At 35.6% G+C, this 13,548-nt stretch overlaps 1 protein-coding gene across 1 annotated transcript; it reads right to left on the bottom strand.

Moving 5' to 3' along the window:
* Nucleotides 1-3,419: 3,419 nt before the first annotated feature.
* Nucleotides 3,420-13,548, bottom strand: LOC107854575 (tropinone reductase 1). Its single transcript, XM_016699589.2, is given in 6 exon segments — nt 3,420-3,690; nt 3,693-3,717; nt 11,460-11,575; nt 11,987-12,203; nt 12,532-12,739; nt 13,348-13,548. Coding segments are annotated over 6 exon segments (816 nt in total). The 5' UTR covers nt 13,449-13,548; the 3' UTR covers nt 3,420-3,541.

The following is a 13,548-nucleotide window of genomic DNA, read 5'->3' as shown; positions in this document are numbered from 1 at the left end:
ATAGCGGGAGAATATTTTTTGCAACTTTTAATAATATTTTTAAATAATATTTTAGATAAATCTCACACCGACACGAAAGAAATGAAAGCTAAAATCCTCGATGAAACTTCAAAGTGGTACTGTAGAGGGTCCAAATTAATCAGACTAGTGCATCGCAGATATCGAATAATTAATTAAAAATAATTTATGCCCCATGAAACAAGATCAAAAAGTGATTCCAACACTATTTCTACCCATAAAATTAAACTGGACAATCCCAAATTCCAACACTACTATGCATCATTCATTACTTCGATGGAAAAAACTATTCTATACAACAACAACAAACCTGTATTCCCACCTATTGGGGTCTGGGGGGTAAGATGTACGCAGTCCATACCTCTACCTTTGATGAAGTAGAAAGGCTGTTTCCGATAGACCCCCAACTCAAGGCACGAGATACCACACAAACACATAGTAAAGCACAGAAGCAGATTACATAACATAAATACGGCACCCATAAGTAATATAAAACAGAGGAAAGCACACAGATTCGTAATAAAACATGAAACACAGAACACGGAATCATAACAAGAATAAAACCCCCACCAAGTAATTCCCTACACTAGCGACCCAAACTGGCCCTAATCCTCTGCCGTAATTCGCGTCTTCCAGACCTTCCTATCTAGGGTCATGTCCTCGGTGAGCTGTAACTGTTCCATGTCCCGCCTAATCACCTCACCCCAGTACTTCTTCGGTCTACCCCTACCCCGCCTAAAACCATCCAACGCTAGCCTCTCACACCTACGGACCGGGGCATCCATGCCCCTCCTCTTCACATGTCCGAACCATCTCAATCGTGCTTCCCGCATCTTGCACTCCACTGAAGTCACACCAACCTTCTCCCGGATAGTCTCATTCCGAACTCTATCCCCTCTAGTCAGTCCAAACATCCAGCGCAACATCCGCATTCTATATCTTAAAAAATTATAAAATAAACAATATCCTAAGTAAAACTATCTCTACCTTCATAATTTAAGAATCTTAATTTGGTAAGCGCATTGGTAATGGTATAGTAGGTGACGTATTTATTTTCCTGCATACGCTTTCATATTTTATACTACCTCTGTTTAAAAAAGAATTACCTACATTTTTTTTTTTTTAGTATTTTTCAAAAAGAAAGACCTCTTTCCTTTTTTGACAATATTTTAATTTCAAATTTTCACATGGCATGTTTAGGACCACAAGATTAAAGGACATTTTGGTACATTTGACACTACTTTAATTTAAGGCCAAAAGATTCAAAAATCATTTTTATTTTCTTAAATTTTGTGCCAAGTCAAAGTAGGTCATTCCTTTTTAAACGAAGGGAGTATGTATTTTCTAAAATGTACTAGATATAATATAGAATTTAGTGATTGTTTAAAATACTACTCCAATTAATCTATATTCGTCATTATTCCTAGATTTTTTTATGAATAATAGTACACTTTGACTAATAAGCAAAGTTTTCGAGCAATGATAAAGTTATCTTCTTGTAATTTATAGGTTATGAGAAGTTCGAAAATAGTCATTAATGCTTGCATAACTCCTCGGAATGTAATTGCTTTTCAAATTCTTCTAGTACGGAATACTTTGTGCACCAAATTATTAGCCTTTAGTAGTATATTTTGACTTGAGATTTTTAGTTTTTAAATAATTTTTTAAACCTTATATTAAATCGAAGGACAAATGACCAATCCCAATCTTCTGTCTTCAAGATACTAGAAATCATAGCTTATAACTAATTTTTTTCCAGTGTTAGATATTCACATTAATATTCCAATTAATCAAAGGGAAAAATACTCTCTACTGCATTTTTTTTATCAGGGTTCAAACACGAGATTTTATTTGTGTGAGCTATAAAGACAAAATGATCTATTTTTGGACTTGTAGAGGGGCTTCTAGTTTAGTTAAGTAGAAGGCCATTAAAGTGATGGGCTCATAAAGGACCCAAGGCTATATTGAAGGGGACTCTCAAATCCACCAATGTTTTAAGGGTGAATCTGTAAACAAAACATAGCAAAGCAACGACGACAGACTCAGTATAATCTAATAAGGGAAGCCTGAGAAGGGTATGTGTTATAAACCAAGATAACTCTATTGGCCGATTAAAATGCTGGAGAGTTTTATTTGAGATCCGGACCCCGTTAGCATCTGAATTAGTTTAAAAAGGACTTGAAGTTAGCCAAAAGGATCATGTGTATTGTTTATTGTGTATTGTGCTTATGCAAAATCTATGCTTCTCAATTGTTAGGTTGTTGATTCCATTTCTCAGTTGTACTTCGTATTCTTAGTGATTGTAATACATATTATCCTTGTGTTGGTAACTTGAGTTGTTACAGTATGTGCACGCAGATCTAATCCTTACCCTTACCCTTGAGAGATGAAGATGTTGTTTCCGTTAGACTCGTAGCTTAAGTAAAAACGGTTAGAAAAAAAGAAGTCAAACACAATGCTAAATAATGCATACTAAAAAATAACAGCCAGTGCAACAAAATTGCAACTTCTTTTAGAGGTACCAACATAGTCCCTTATCAATACTTTACTTTGCTTAGTTGGCTTAAACAGACAATATTAACAGTTCTACGTTAAAATGACCATAAAGCAAGATAGGAGGAAGTGAAAATTTGTTAAAGATGAATTGCAAACTGTCAATAATTATGAAACACAATACAAATATCATCTCTTATGTTAACTTTATTATTTAAGACAAAGATGATACATACTAATTGATTCACAACCACGAAGGAGGATTGTAGACTATAGTCATCATATTGTTACTTAAATTCAACAGGCATATGAATATTAGACATGACATAACACACTAGCTAAATTCTATATATAAATTAATTTTTTTAAAATTCTTAATTAATTAGGGTAATCACCAATACTAACGCCATAACTTTTTGTGAATTATTAATCTAAGTTGTATATTAATTGATTTTTAAATGCGCTAAATTGGACGAATCAAAATAAATTGAATTAATAAAATAATCCGATACATTCAATGAAGATATATTTTTTTTCTTTGTAAAGATACATAATTAGCTCCCGATATGTTTTCTCCGATTTTAAATCTGTCGAGATACATCATATATCCAACCTCATACGTTTTTTTCTTTGTAAAGATACATAATTAATTCCGAATATATTTTTTCAATTTTGAGTCTTTCGAGATACATAATTAGCTGAAATTTTTATAAGAGCAAAAATTTATATAAATACGATAAGTTAAGGTGTATGTTAATTGTATTTTTACTAGAAAAATGGATTAGAAATAGTGGTATGGACTGCGCGCACTCTATCCTCCCCAGATCTCACGATGTGGAAATATACTGGCTTGTTGTTGTTGTACTAGAAAAATGGAAGCATGTTTGACTGATGAACACAAGCCCATGTACATTGAAATTGTTCAAAGCATAATGAACTGATAACATATCCAAATTACAGATAACTGTTAAAGTACAAATAACAATTTTTATTTTGGAAACAAAAACTTAGTTACTTAATTTGTAAATATCTAAAATCCACCATTAGCAGTAAATCCACCATCGGCATATATGATTTGGCCCGTAATATAAGCAGCAGGGAAACAAAGAAAAGCTATCAACGCAGCCACTTCTTCGGGCTTTCCGGCCCGGCCCATTGGAGTCTTCACCACACAACCATTATTTCCTCCTTTAGTTGAGGACTTTTCTGCAATAAAACATTGTTATTTGGAGGAAAATAAAACCACAAAGAAAGAATCATTATGTCCTACCTTTAACTTTGTCTGAGTTTATATCTATGACTTTTAATTTTGAACGTATATAAGTAGTCATTTAAATTTGTATAAAATAAAGCAAATAAACACATGCATCCTATGCCACATAATATGCCAAATAGGATGCATGAGCCATCTTATTCAACTTTATACAAATTGGGCCGGCTTTTATATGAAGCCAGTGAAGCAATTGCTTCAGGCCTCCAAGTTTTGGGGGTTCCTATTTTTTGCTAATTTCATGTGTATATGTTATTTATTTTTTATTTTTAAAAAAAATATAGTGTTAAACCTACAAATATTTACTCCTTCCATTCAAAATGCTTGGTATGTTTCACTTTTTGAAAGCTAATTTGATTAATTTTTGAAACTAAATTATATTAGATTAATTCAACATATTAAAGTTAAACGTCAAATATGCATAAACTACATGTAAAGCTTTGAAAACTGAGAACAAAATAGGAGGTTTAGGATCATCCTGAAAAACTCAATAGAATATTAAGAGCAAACAACTCAAAAGACTGTTCCGGCATTATGTCAGACCCACACCCACCAGACCCACCGCCATTCCCCCCAATCATAAACAACTCCATGGAAGTAGACCCCTCGACGGCAAAACAATCCTTTAAGGAAATTTTAACGGACAAAATTCCAAATCTCAACAAATCGACCCTTCTACTTCACTGCAATAGAGCGGATATGAGGAAGACCCAATCCTTCTCTCCGACCAGGATATAGAATGAATCTATCAACCATGGATAATCTCTGTTATTGTCAAACTAATGGAGAGAAAAATCTCCCATCAACTACTTAGATCCAAAATTACCGACCTGTGAAAGCCATCAGAAGCACTAGCTCTAACCGATCTGGAATATGGTTACTTCACCGTCAAATTCAACAGGTAGCAAAACATGAAAAAATCCATCCACGAAGGACCTTGGTTCGTAGTGGGGGGTTTCCTATCGGTCACACAACGGGAACCAAATTTTGTGTCATACACCTCCACGATAACCCACACTGTGATTTGGGTTCGACTACCACAACTCCCCACAGAATTCTATGACCAACATATCCTTGAGAGAATTGGGAAGAAATTAGAGTTGCTGCTGAGAATTGATTCGTGTACATCTTCTACCCTAGGAGATAGGTACGGGAGAATTGGGAAGAAATTAGAGTTGCTGCTGAGAATTGATTCATGTACATCTTCCACCCTAGAAAATAGGTATGCACGAATTTGCATTCAAATCACCCTAGAAAATCTAATGAAGAAATTTGTCACCATTGAAAACAACACCCAAGCAGTGTAATATGAAGGGTTAGGAATCTTATGCACGAGATGTGGCAGAGTGGGTCACACACTCCAGAGATGCTTCTCTATCCTAAAATCCCAATCACCTCAAGCCCAAGCTCCATAACTTCCTCGACCCTAGCAACTGCTCCGACGGAATCCATGTGGAAGCTAGTAAATTTCCAAAAAAGAAGAACAACAAGAAAATCCAATCCAAGCCAAGTAAACACCCCAGAGGCACTACAGGTAAGTTTTTGAAACCCTCTACACCTTTTTCCTACTTGAGCCGAGAAAATGACACTCTACAAGCTAAGACAACCAGAGAAGACACCGAGAACGTCGATGGCCCTACTAGCATGGGGTCCCACCCCCAAATTTAATGAACACAACTGGGACCCAGATTAAGAGCAGAAAGGCTCGTCGCTTCAGAGCACAAAGTCCCAAGAACACCGTTCAAAGGACCTACCCCATTGACAACTTATTGTCTAACCCCGAGAACAATAAGTTCCATGTCCTCAACAAAAATATTCTGAGGAAAGGAATATGCATCACGGACCTGCGCTTGACAAGACCACCAGAGTCTTGTCTATTAACTCCCAACTTGAAATTGGTCACCTCGAACTCTTAAATGTAGCCCCTAATTGTCCTGCAATGAGAACTTCAGATGGACTCCCTGATATTGACATGACTACCGATATCATGTCCATTTACTATCCCCAAACCAACCACCACTCTATTACTAAAATAGTAATACCCATCCATCTACAAAACACTCCACTTATACTCAAAATACCAATGGACAATGTACAGAGCTCAAACCAAGCTCATGTCTCCAAAAACACTAATCTTCCTAGTAGCAGCTCCTCCAATTCAGAAGCATGTGCCTACTTCTTGGATGAAACTCTTACTACAGGATTTCCCTAACATTGAAGCCTACATTGAGGACCAACCAGTGATCTTACTACAGGACCCCCATTACTTAGCAAATGTAGTGAAAGATGCAATAGACCACTTTGTCCAACACCTGGGCAACTAGATATAGATGGAGACCCACTTGCAGGCCTATCTCCTTAAAGACACAGTGCATCTATCAACCCAAGAACACAATCTACTCCTGAACCAACTTTTTTAAAACCTCTCTTTTTTTCCATCTCAATCCTCCACTACAACTCTAGTGGGCCTCATATTCATATCATGAAATCCAATGGGCTTACTAATGAATCAAGTTAACCCTCTCCAACCAGAAATCTAGGAAGAAGGCCAACAAGGAAAAGAAAACTCAAATATAACTCTCTAAAACAATGCAACCAAGACTTGGAAAAAATCTTTTAAAACATGGGGAGGGGGGGTCAAATGCCAAAAACCTTCATACTAGAGAACGCCTTCCAAAAAGAGTTCAAAGAGCCCTTGAGAAAAGTTATTATTTTACACTGTACCCAGATAATAATGAGTTTCTCTATAAACCTGTGAAATATAATAGATCAAGCCCCTTCAAGGTTAATGCTGAAATCAACCAAGCAGACCAATCCCTCTCAGATCCAAGGAAAAGGGAAAACAATCAATCCCATGCCTCATTCACAAACCATCATGGTGATAAAGCTCATTATTTGAAATGTTAGAGGGGCAAATAGTGTCACCTTCAGAAGAAAATGCACTACCCTGGTAAATCTTCACAAACCAGTTATGTTTGTCCATCTGAAAATAAAAATGGCTAAACACAAGGGCATCACCATTGAACTAGGTTTTAGTGATCAAATCCAATCCCTAGCCATTAATAGATCTGGTGGAATGGTCATCATGTGGAGGGACAATATCTTAAAGCTTGACGACATATCCATCATCTCCCCAAGTCATCCATACCATGGTTAAGGTAATTCCAACTTACCAATCTTGGCTCTTTTCTGCTATTTATGCTAGTACTGACTTCTCTATCTGAAGCTCTAATTGGGAAAACCTCATATTTTTTCCCAAAGCTACCACACCGAATGGCTCCTTGGTAGTGACTTTAATGAAAACCTTCAAGCTAGGGAAAATTTTAGGGGGAGAAGTATTAGTAGCAATAGAACTAGCATATTCTAGAATTGGCTTAACTAGAGTGGCCTTGTAGAGTAGGTTATAAGGGTAGTATTGCAGCAATAAAAGATAAAAGAAAAGGAATAGTCTTATCCTTGAAAGACTGGACAGGTGCCTATCAAATAACCTTTGGATCACTAAGTACCCTAAGACCAGTATTACCCACCTCCCTAAGACCTACTCTAACCATTGCCCTCTTCTAGTCAGCCTCCCTGGTCAAAACCCAATCAGAGTCAATAGACCTTTTAGTATGGAGCCCATGTGGTGCAGAAACCTAAATTTTAAGAGAGTTGTTCACAACTCTTTTGACCTTCCCCCCCCCCCTCCCCCCCAAATCCCCTTCTTAAGGCTATTTTTAACCTCCAAAAGAACTTCACTCAATGGAATAAAGAGTCATTTGAAAATATTTTCCACAATATGAAAAGAATATTGGCTAGAATTGAAGGTATCTATAGGCCCCCCCCCCCACTACCCTCAGAGCCTTTTTCTCTAAAATCTAGAATCTAAGCTAGTATTAGAATATGACAACCACCTCAAGTTTAAGGAAGATTTTTGAAGGACCAAGTCCAGAATCAACTGGCTGACCTAAGGGAACTCTAATACAAAATTCTTTCATATCTCAGCCCTCAATAAAATAGGGAGGAATAGAATACTCAACCTGAAAGATGAAGCTGGGAACTGGATTAGAGACCCTTCTGAAATTACCAGCCACATCACTAAGTTCTTCTCTACCCTCTACACCACTGACCACCTATCATGTCTCAACCACCATCAACCCCTTCTCTCTTATAGTTGTTAATGCAATACTACCATCAGTGCTTTTAAAGCTTCAATGCTAAATGTCCCCTAAGAGATTCTAAAATTATCAATGCCATAAAATCCTTCAAATCTCTCAAAGCCCCTGGTCTTAATGGGGTTCATCCAATCTTCTTCCAAAAATACTGGGACATAGTGCAAAGCGGGGTGTTTACTTTATGCAAAAACACTTTCACAACCTACACGATGGACCCCAGCATGAATGAAAACCTCATTTGCCTTATTCCTAAGTGTCCTAATGTTTTCCACATTAAAAATTTTAGGCATATTGGGTTGTGCAATACACTTTACAAGCTGATCACAAAAGTAATTGTCCTTAGAAGCAAACCTTTCTTTTCCAACATCATTGGTCCCAGCCAAGCTAGTTTCATGGAAAACTGAAGGGCCTCTGATAATGCTATCATTGTACAGGAATTCATAACCCACTTCAAAAATATAAAAGGAAAGTAGGGTAACATGATTCTAAAAATTGACCTTGAAAAAGCTTTTGATAGATTAGAATGGTCCTTCATTAGGGACAGCCTCAATTTCTTTTATTTTTCACTAACTTAGTCAAACTCATCATGTCCTGTGTCTCCTCTTCATCTATCTCAATCGTCATTAATAGTTCCAAATCCCCCAAGTTCCAATCATCCAAGGAAATCAGACATGGGGACCTTATCTCCTCATCTCCACCCCATATCTTTATCCTTTGTATGAAAAGACTTTTCAGTGAAACTGACTAAAAAATTTTCTTAAAAGCCCCGAATCCCATGAGCATTACCTGCTAGGGGCCATCTATCTCCCATCTATTCTTTGTAGGTGACCTGACACTTTTTTCAAGAGCCACTCCAGAAGTATGTCAGACCATCAACTCCACTCTTAATGCCTTCTACACTATATCTGGCCAAAATATCAATTCAATCAAATCTAAAGTGATCTTCTCATCAAGTTGCACTGTTGAATTAATTTTTTCTCGTTCCTCTATCCTTGGCATAAGCAGTAGTGACACCTTTGGTAAATATCTAGGTTGTCCCATTTTCCACTCCAAACCTTCCAATAGTGACTTCCAGTTTGTTATTGATAACATTCAAAATAAATTAGCTGGATGGAAATAAAAAATACTGAATATGGCTGGCAGATTAGTTCTTACCCAATCCACCCTCAGCAGGATATCCTCACATATAATTCAATACATCCATATACCTTAAAAAAATTAGCAACTCCATCAACCAAATCCAAAAAAAAAATCATTTGGGAAGCACTGCTAAAAAAAGATCCATCTTCTTAGTTGGGATAAAATCTCCATAACCAAAAAGATGGGAGGACTGGGATTTCAAAAAAGTGAGCTAAGAAATAAAGTTGCTCATGATAGCCTCTCTTGGAGGATATAAAATATCACCCAGACCCTATAGTCAAAAACTCTCTGCAATAGTATTGTAGACAGCCCCACCTTGAACCCAGCAAAAGAATATGCTCCAAAACTTGGAAGTGTATAAAAGAGGAATGAAAAACATGGATTAAAATCATAAATAGGTGGTTTACAAAGGGGACAGAGTCAAGTTTTTTTAGGACAGTGAATTCCCAGCCATAAGTCCATCAGAAGTGCATTAAAGGCCCCCTTAATAAAGGTGAAGACAATCTTATGGTTAAGACTGTGCATAACCAAGGATATTGGAACCTTAACTGTATCTCTTTCAATCTTCCTCCTGATCTCCAATGCATTATCACCAACATTTACTTCCCTCCCCAGAGCAACTAAGAGAATAAACTCATTGGGATAGCTTTCCTGATAGTAAGTTTACCCTTAGCAGCGTACATGATTCGTGAGTCCAACAACGCCCCCCCTCCCCTCCACTTAACCCTAATCAATACTACCTCTAAATTTAGAAGGTTAGGAATCCCAATAAGATTAAAACCTTTCTGTGGGTCCTTCTCCACAATAGACTCCCAACTGGAAGCTATCTCAATCATATAGGGTTGATGTCTCTACCTTTTGTAGAAGTTGCCCAAACCAAAAAAAAGACATCTCTCACATCTTCTTTCAATGTCCCAAAGCTGTCAATTTTTGTAGCAACATTGCTTTCTACAGTACTTCAACTGCAACCCTTAACCCTACTATGATTAATGCTTCTAATTCGATTAGCACTTGGGAGCTCATTGGAAAGAGACCTTTTAACAACTAGTTCACTTGAGATTTCATACTACCTTTTTGTATGAGGAAAATCTAGCTAACCAGAAATGAGAACCTCTTTAACCACAAAGACAATTCCATATCAATGGAAAAGACTCTTGTTGATGCCACCGAATATACCCTTATTATAGAAACCTCTAGCCCTACCACCAAGTCTACAAATATTATTTATCTTAAGTGGGAACCCCCTAACCAAGGTTCCTATAAGATAAATACAGATGCTAGCGTCAAATCCCAATCAGGACCTGGTAGGGTAGGAGATGTTTATAGAAACTATAAGGGGGACTGAATTATGGGCTACATCAAGAACATCCCCCACACAAACACCCAGTAAGCTAAACTGTTATCTATCCTTGAAGGCCTTAGAATAGTTGTTACTAATCAACTGACCCCCTCGAGATAAACTTAGACTCATCTACTGCCATTGATATGATATCCTTCAACCATCTTGGCTATTGTAATATAATCTTGGAGTGCAGGTACTTAATGCAGGATCTAGGATCTCCAACCTTGAGGCACACTTACAAGGAGCAGAATAGGATTGCTGATGTACTAGCTAGAATAGGGACTGAGAATGTTTCTTTTGATTAGTAACAGATTTTGACACTTCCTCCTATGTGTGTAGCAGAAGCCTTGGCAGCAGACAAATCAGGAAATGTTTTCCCTAGGAAAATGAATACTAATAATGTAATTAACTTAAATTATGCCCCTACTCAGACTAATGAGAGGGACACCCCCGTACCTCATGTTAACTATTGTAATGCTACATTTTAAGCTCTGAATGCAAGGATCTGTATTCACTTTACTCTATAAACTACAATTTTTCAAATGTATATAATTTGACTCACTAAAAAAAGAAACATGACAAATATTTTACAATGAAGCAAAGTATAATAAAAAAAAGAAGAAACTTTTGAAATTATGAATGATAGTACTATTGCACCTTAGATAATATGAATTACTCTTTTATATCCTTACGTTCTTTGAATATAACTCTTTCTAGATCATTTACACTGGATAATTGGAATAAATGAAGCAAATTATGCCTTCTCATTTTCGCTTCGTCAAAGTAAGCAACAACTTTGTATATATATATATATATATGGGGGAAGGGGGGATAAGTTTTGTTCATTTGTTTTATTCATTTTTAGAAAAAAATAAAATTAAAAGGCCTCCTATTAAAGTTCAGTTTTAGGCCACTAAATTTATTAATATCAAGGAGAATTTTTAAGGGTACGAATTTCTTTATGCCGCAAGTGTGTCACTATTTTGATAGGAAAGTAAATAAATAAAAAAACTAAAATATACAAAAGAGATTACTATTATACCTTCATTGCTGTTGCAATGCCTGGGGTTAAAATAACTCCCGGAGCTACTGAATTGACACGAATATTTTTTTTGGCCCATTCACATGCCAAGTTCTTCGTCATTTGATTTATTGCACCTATATTATATATTATATACATAGTATTTTAAAAAAGACAAATAAAGATGAAATTATAAGTGAAATTGAAACTTGCATGCTATTGTTAACTTTAATTAACTTTATGTAATTTGAAAATCTCTATGTAACTTCAAATAATTGATCTTCTATGAAGAATCAAAATAATAGTTACAAAATCTCATGACATATCTAAACTAGATGCAATGGGTACTGACAAAATATATTGTGCCTAGTTTGAATTATATATGTGAGTGAAAAATCTAACACAAGCACATGAGGATAGTAACATCTTTCAACCCCTCACCCCCTACCCCTTTCTTTATAATCGTGTTGTTCTTTGATGCACCTGACTAATTTCACAAGAGACGTATCATCACTATTTCAATTAACTGGAAGTTTCTAAAGTGTTACCTTTGGAAGCAGAATAAAGAGAAGTAGAGGGCAATGCTGAAAATCCAACAATTGAAGAGAGAAAAATAACATTTCCATTTTGAGAAGCCTTCAATAATGGATAAGCAATTTGAGATAAATGATAAGCAGCTTCAAAATTAGTTCCCATAATTATGTTGTAATCTTCTTCTGTGAAATCTTTAGCTTCCTTATGTCTCACCACCCCTGCATTATTTACCTAATAATATTCATGAACAAAGTTGGTCAAATAATTGTTGTAACTTTCTCAAAAATAGTTTAATTTCAATATATGATAAATAAATAAATAAATAAATAAAGTATCATTTACCAGTAACTTTATATATCAGATTAGCTTAAAAAGAATTAATCTGAATAGTTGTCAAATGTATATTATATGTATAATTCATGGAATTTGTGTACAATCTGGTTTAACTAGTATATAAATCTATGTATATTTGCTAGAAAAATTAAATAGTGAATAGGTTGGCTATTTATATAAAGATCCCGACGTATAAGTGATCAATATAGGGGATAATTAATCTTAACAGAATATTGAGTTTTCCATCAAATACATTTGCAGCAGTCTGCATAAGTTTCTCACGTTCTGTACGAGATAATAAATCACAAACAGAACCTTCAACTTTAAGTCCTTTTTTTCTCCAAATTTCAAGAGATTCTTGTAGTTCCTTTTCATTACGTGAACATGTATATACAGTTGCTCCATGACCTGCCAATTCTTCCACGATTGCAAACCTAAATATTACCAATAGCCAAAATAAAAGACAAGTGAGTGACAATTTTAGTGCCACAATAATATTTAGACTTGTGTTAAGGCTTGAAACGTTTGAAAATTTTTAGATATACCCTCCGTTTTACTATATACGCAAGAATATAAAAAAAGGAGTTTCAGTAAATTAAAGAAAATTCAAAGAGATTGAGGTAGATGAGAGCATTTGATGAATGTTTAATGTGTAGAAAAATGGGTGAATTTAATTTTATGTGATGTTTTGGCAATCAAAAAGTGATGTGATCAATATAATTTCTAAAAAAAAAAAAAAAGGAACTGGTGTTAGAAAATTCCAACAAAGTAATTAATGGCAAAAGAAGTATATATGGGCCAAAACTTCGCAACAGAGATACATATATGAGACAAAACTAAGATGACAAGAACCTTGGTGAGCTAAACTCGTGACGGAGGATATTTCTGGATATTTTTGCAAAGTTTAGAGGCATGTTTGGCTCTTTTCCCTATATCAATTAAAGATTATTATAAAAATATGTATAAACTTTAAATCTTGGATTTGCTTCAATATCGTCCTTTGTATATGAATGAAAGACTTACATGTGAAATTAAAACTGACCCAATGCCTTTAGAGCCACCAGTAACAAGAGTTGTGGTGCCTTGGAGACTCCATTTTGTTCCTCGATTGTTTCCCATCATGCAAACTTTTGATTCTTCCATTTTTGGTCAATTAATTTCTTGCTATAAACTATTTTTGAGATGGAATGTAATAGCCCAAAAGTGAGAAATTATGCTTGAACTAAGAAGTCTATGGATGTCA

The sequence above is a fragment of the Capsicum annuum genome, chromosome 10 (assembly GCF_002878395.1).
Source record: "Capsicum annuum cultivar UCD-10X-F1 chromosome 10, UCD10Xv1.1, whole genome shotgun sequence".
NCBI classification, from domain to species: Eukaryota; Viridiplantae; Streptophyta; class Magnoliopsida; order Solanales; family Solanaceae; genus Capsicum; species Capsicum annuum.
Note: the sequence above shows the minus strand (reverse complement) of the source record. Positions and strands in the feature narration are given on the sequence as shown.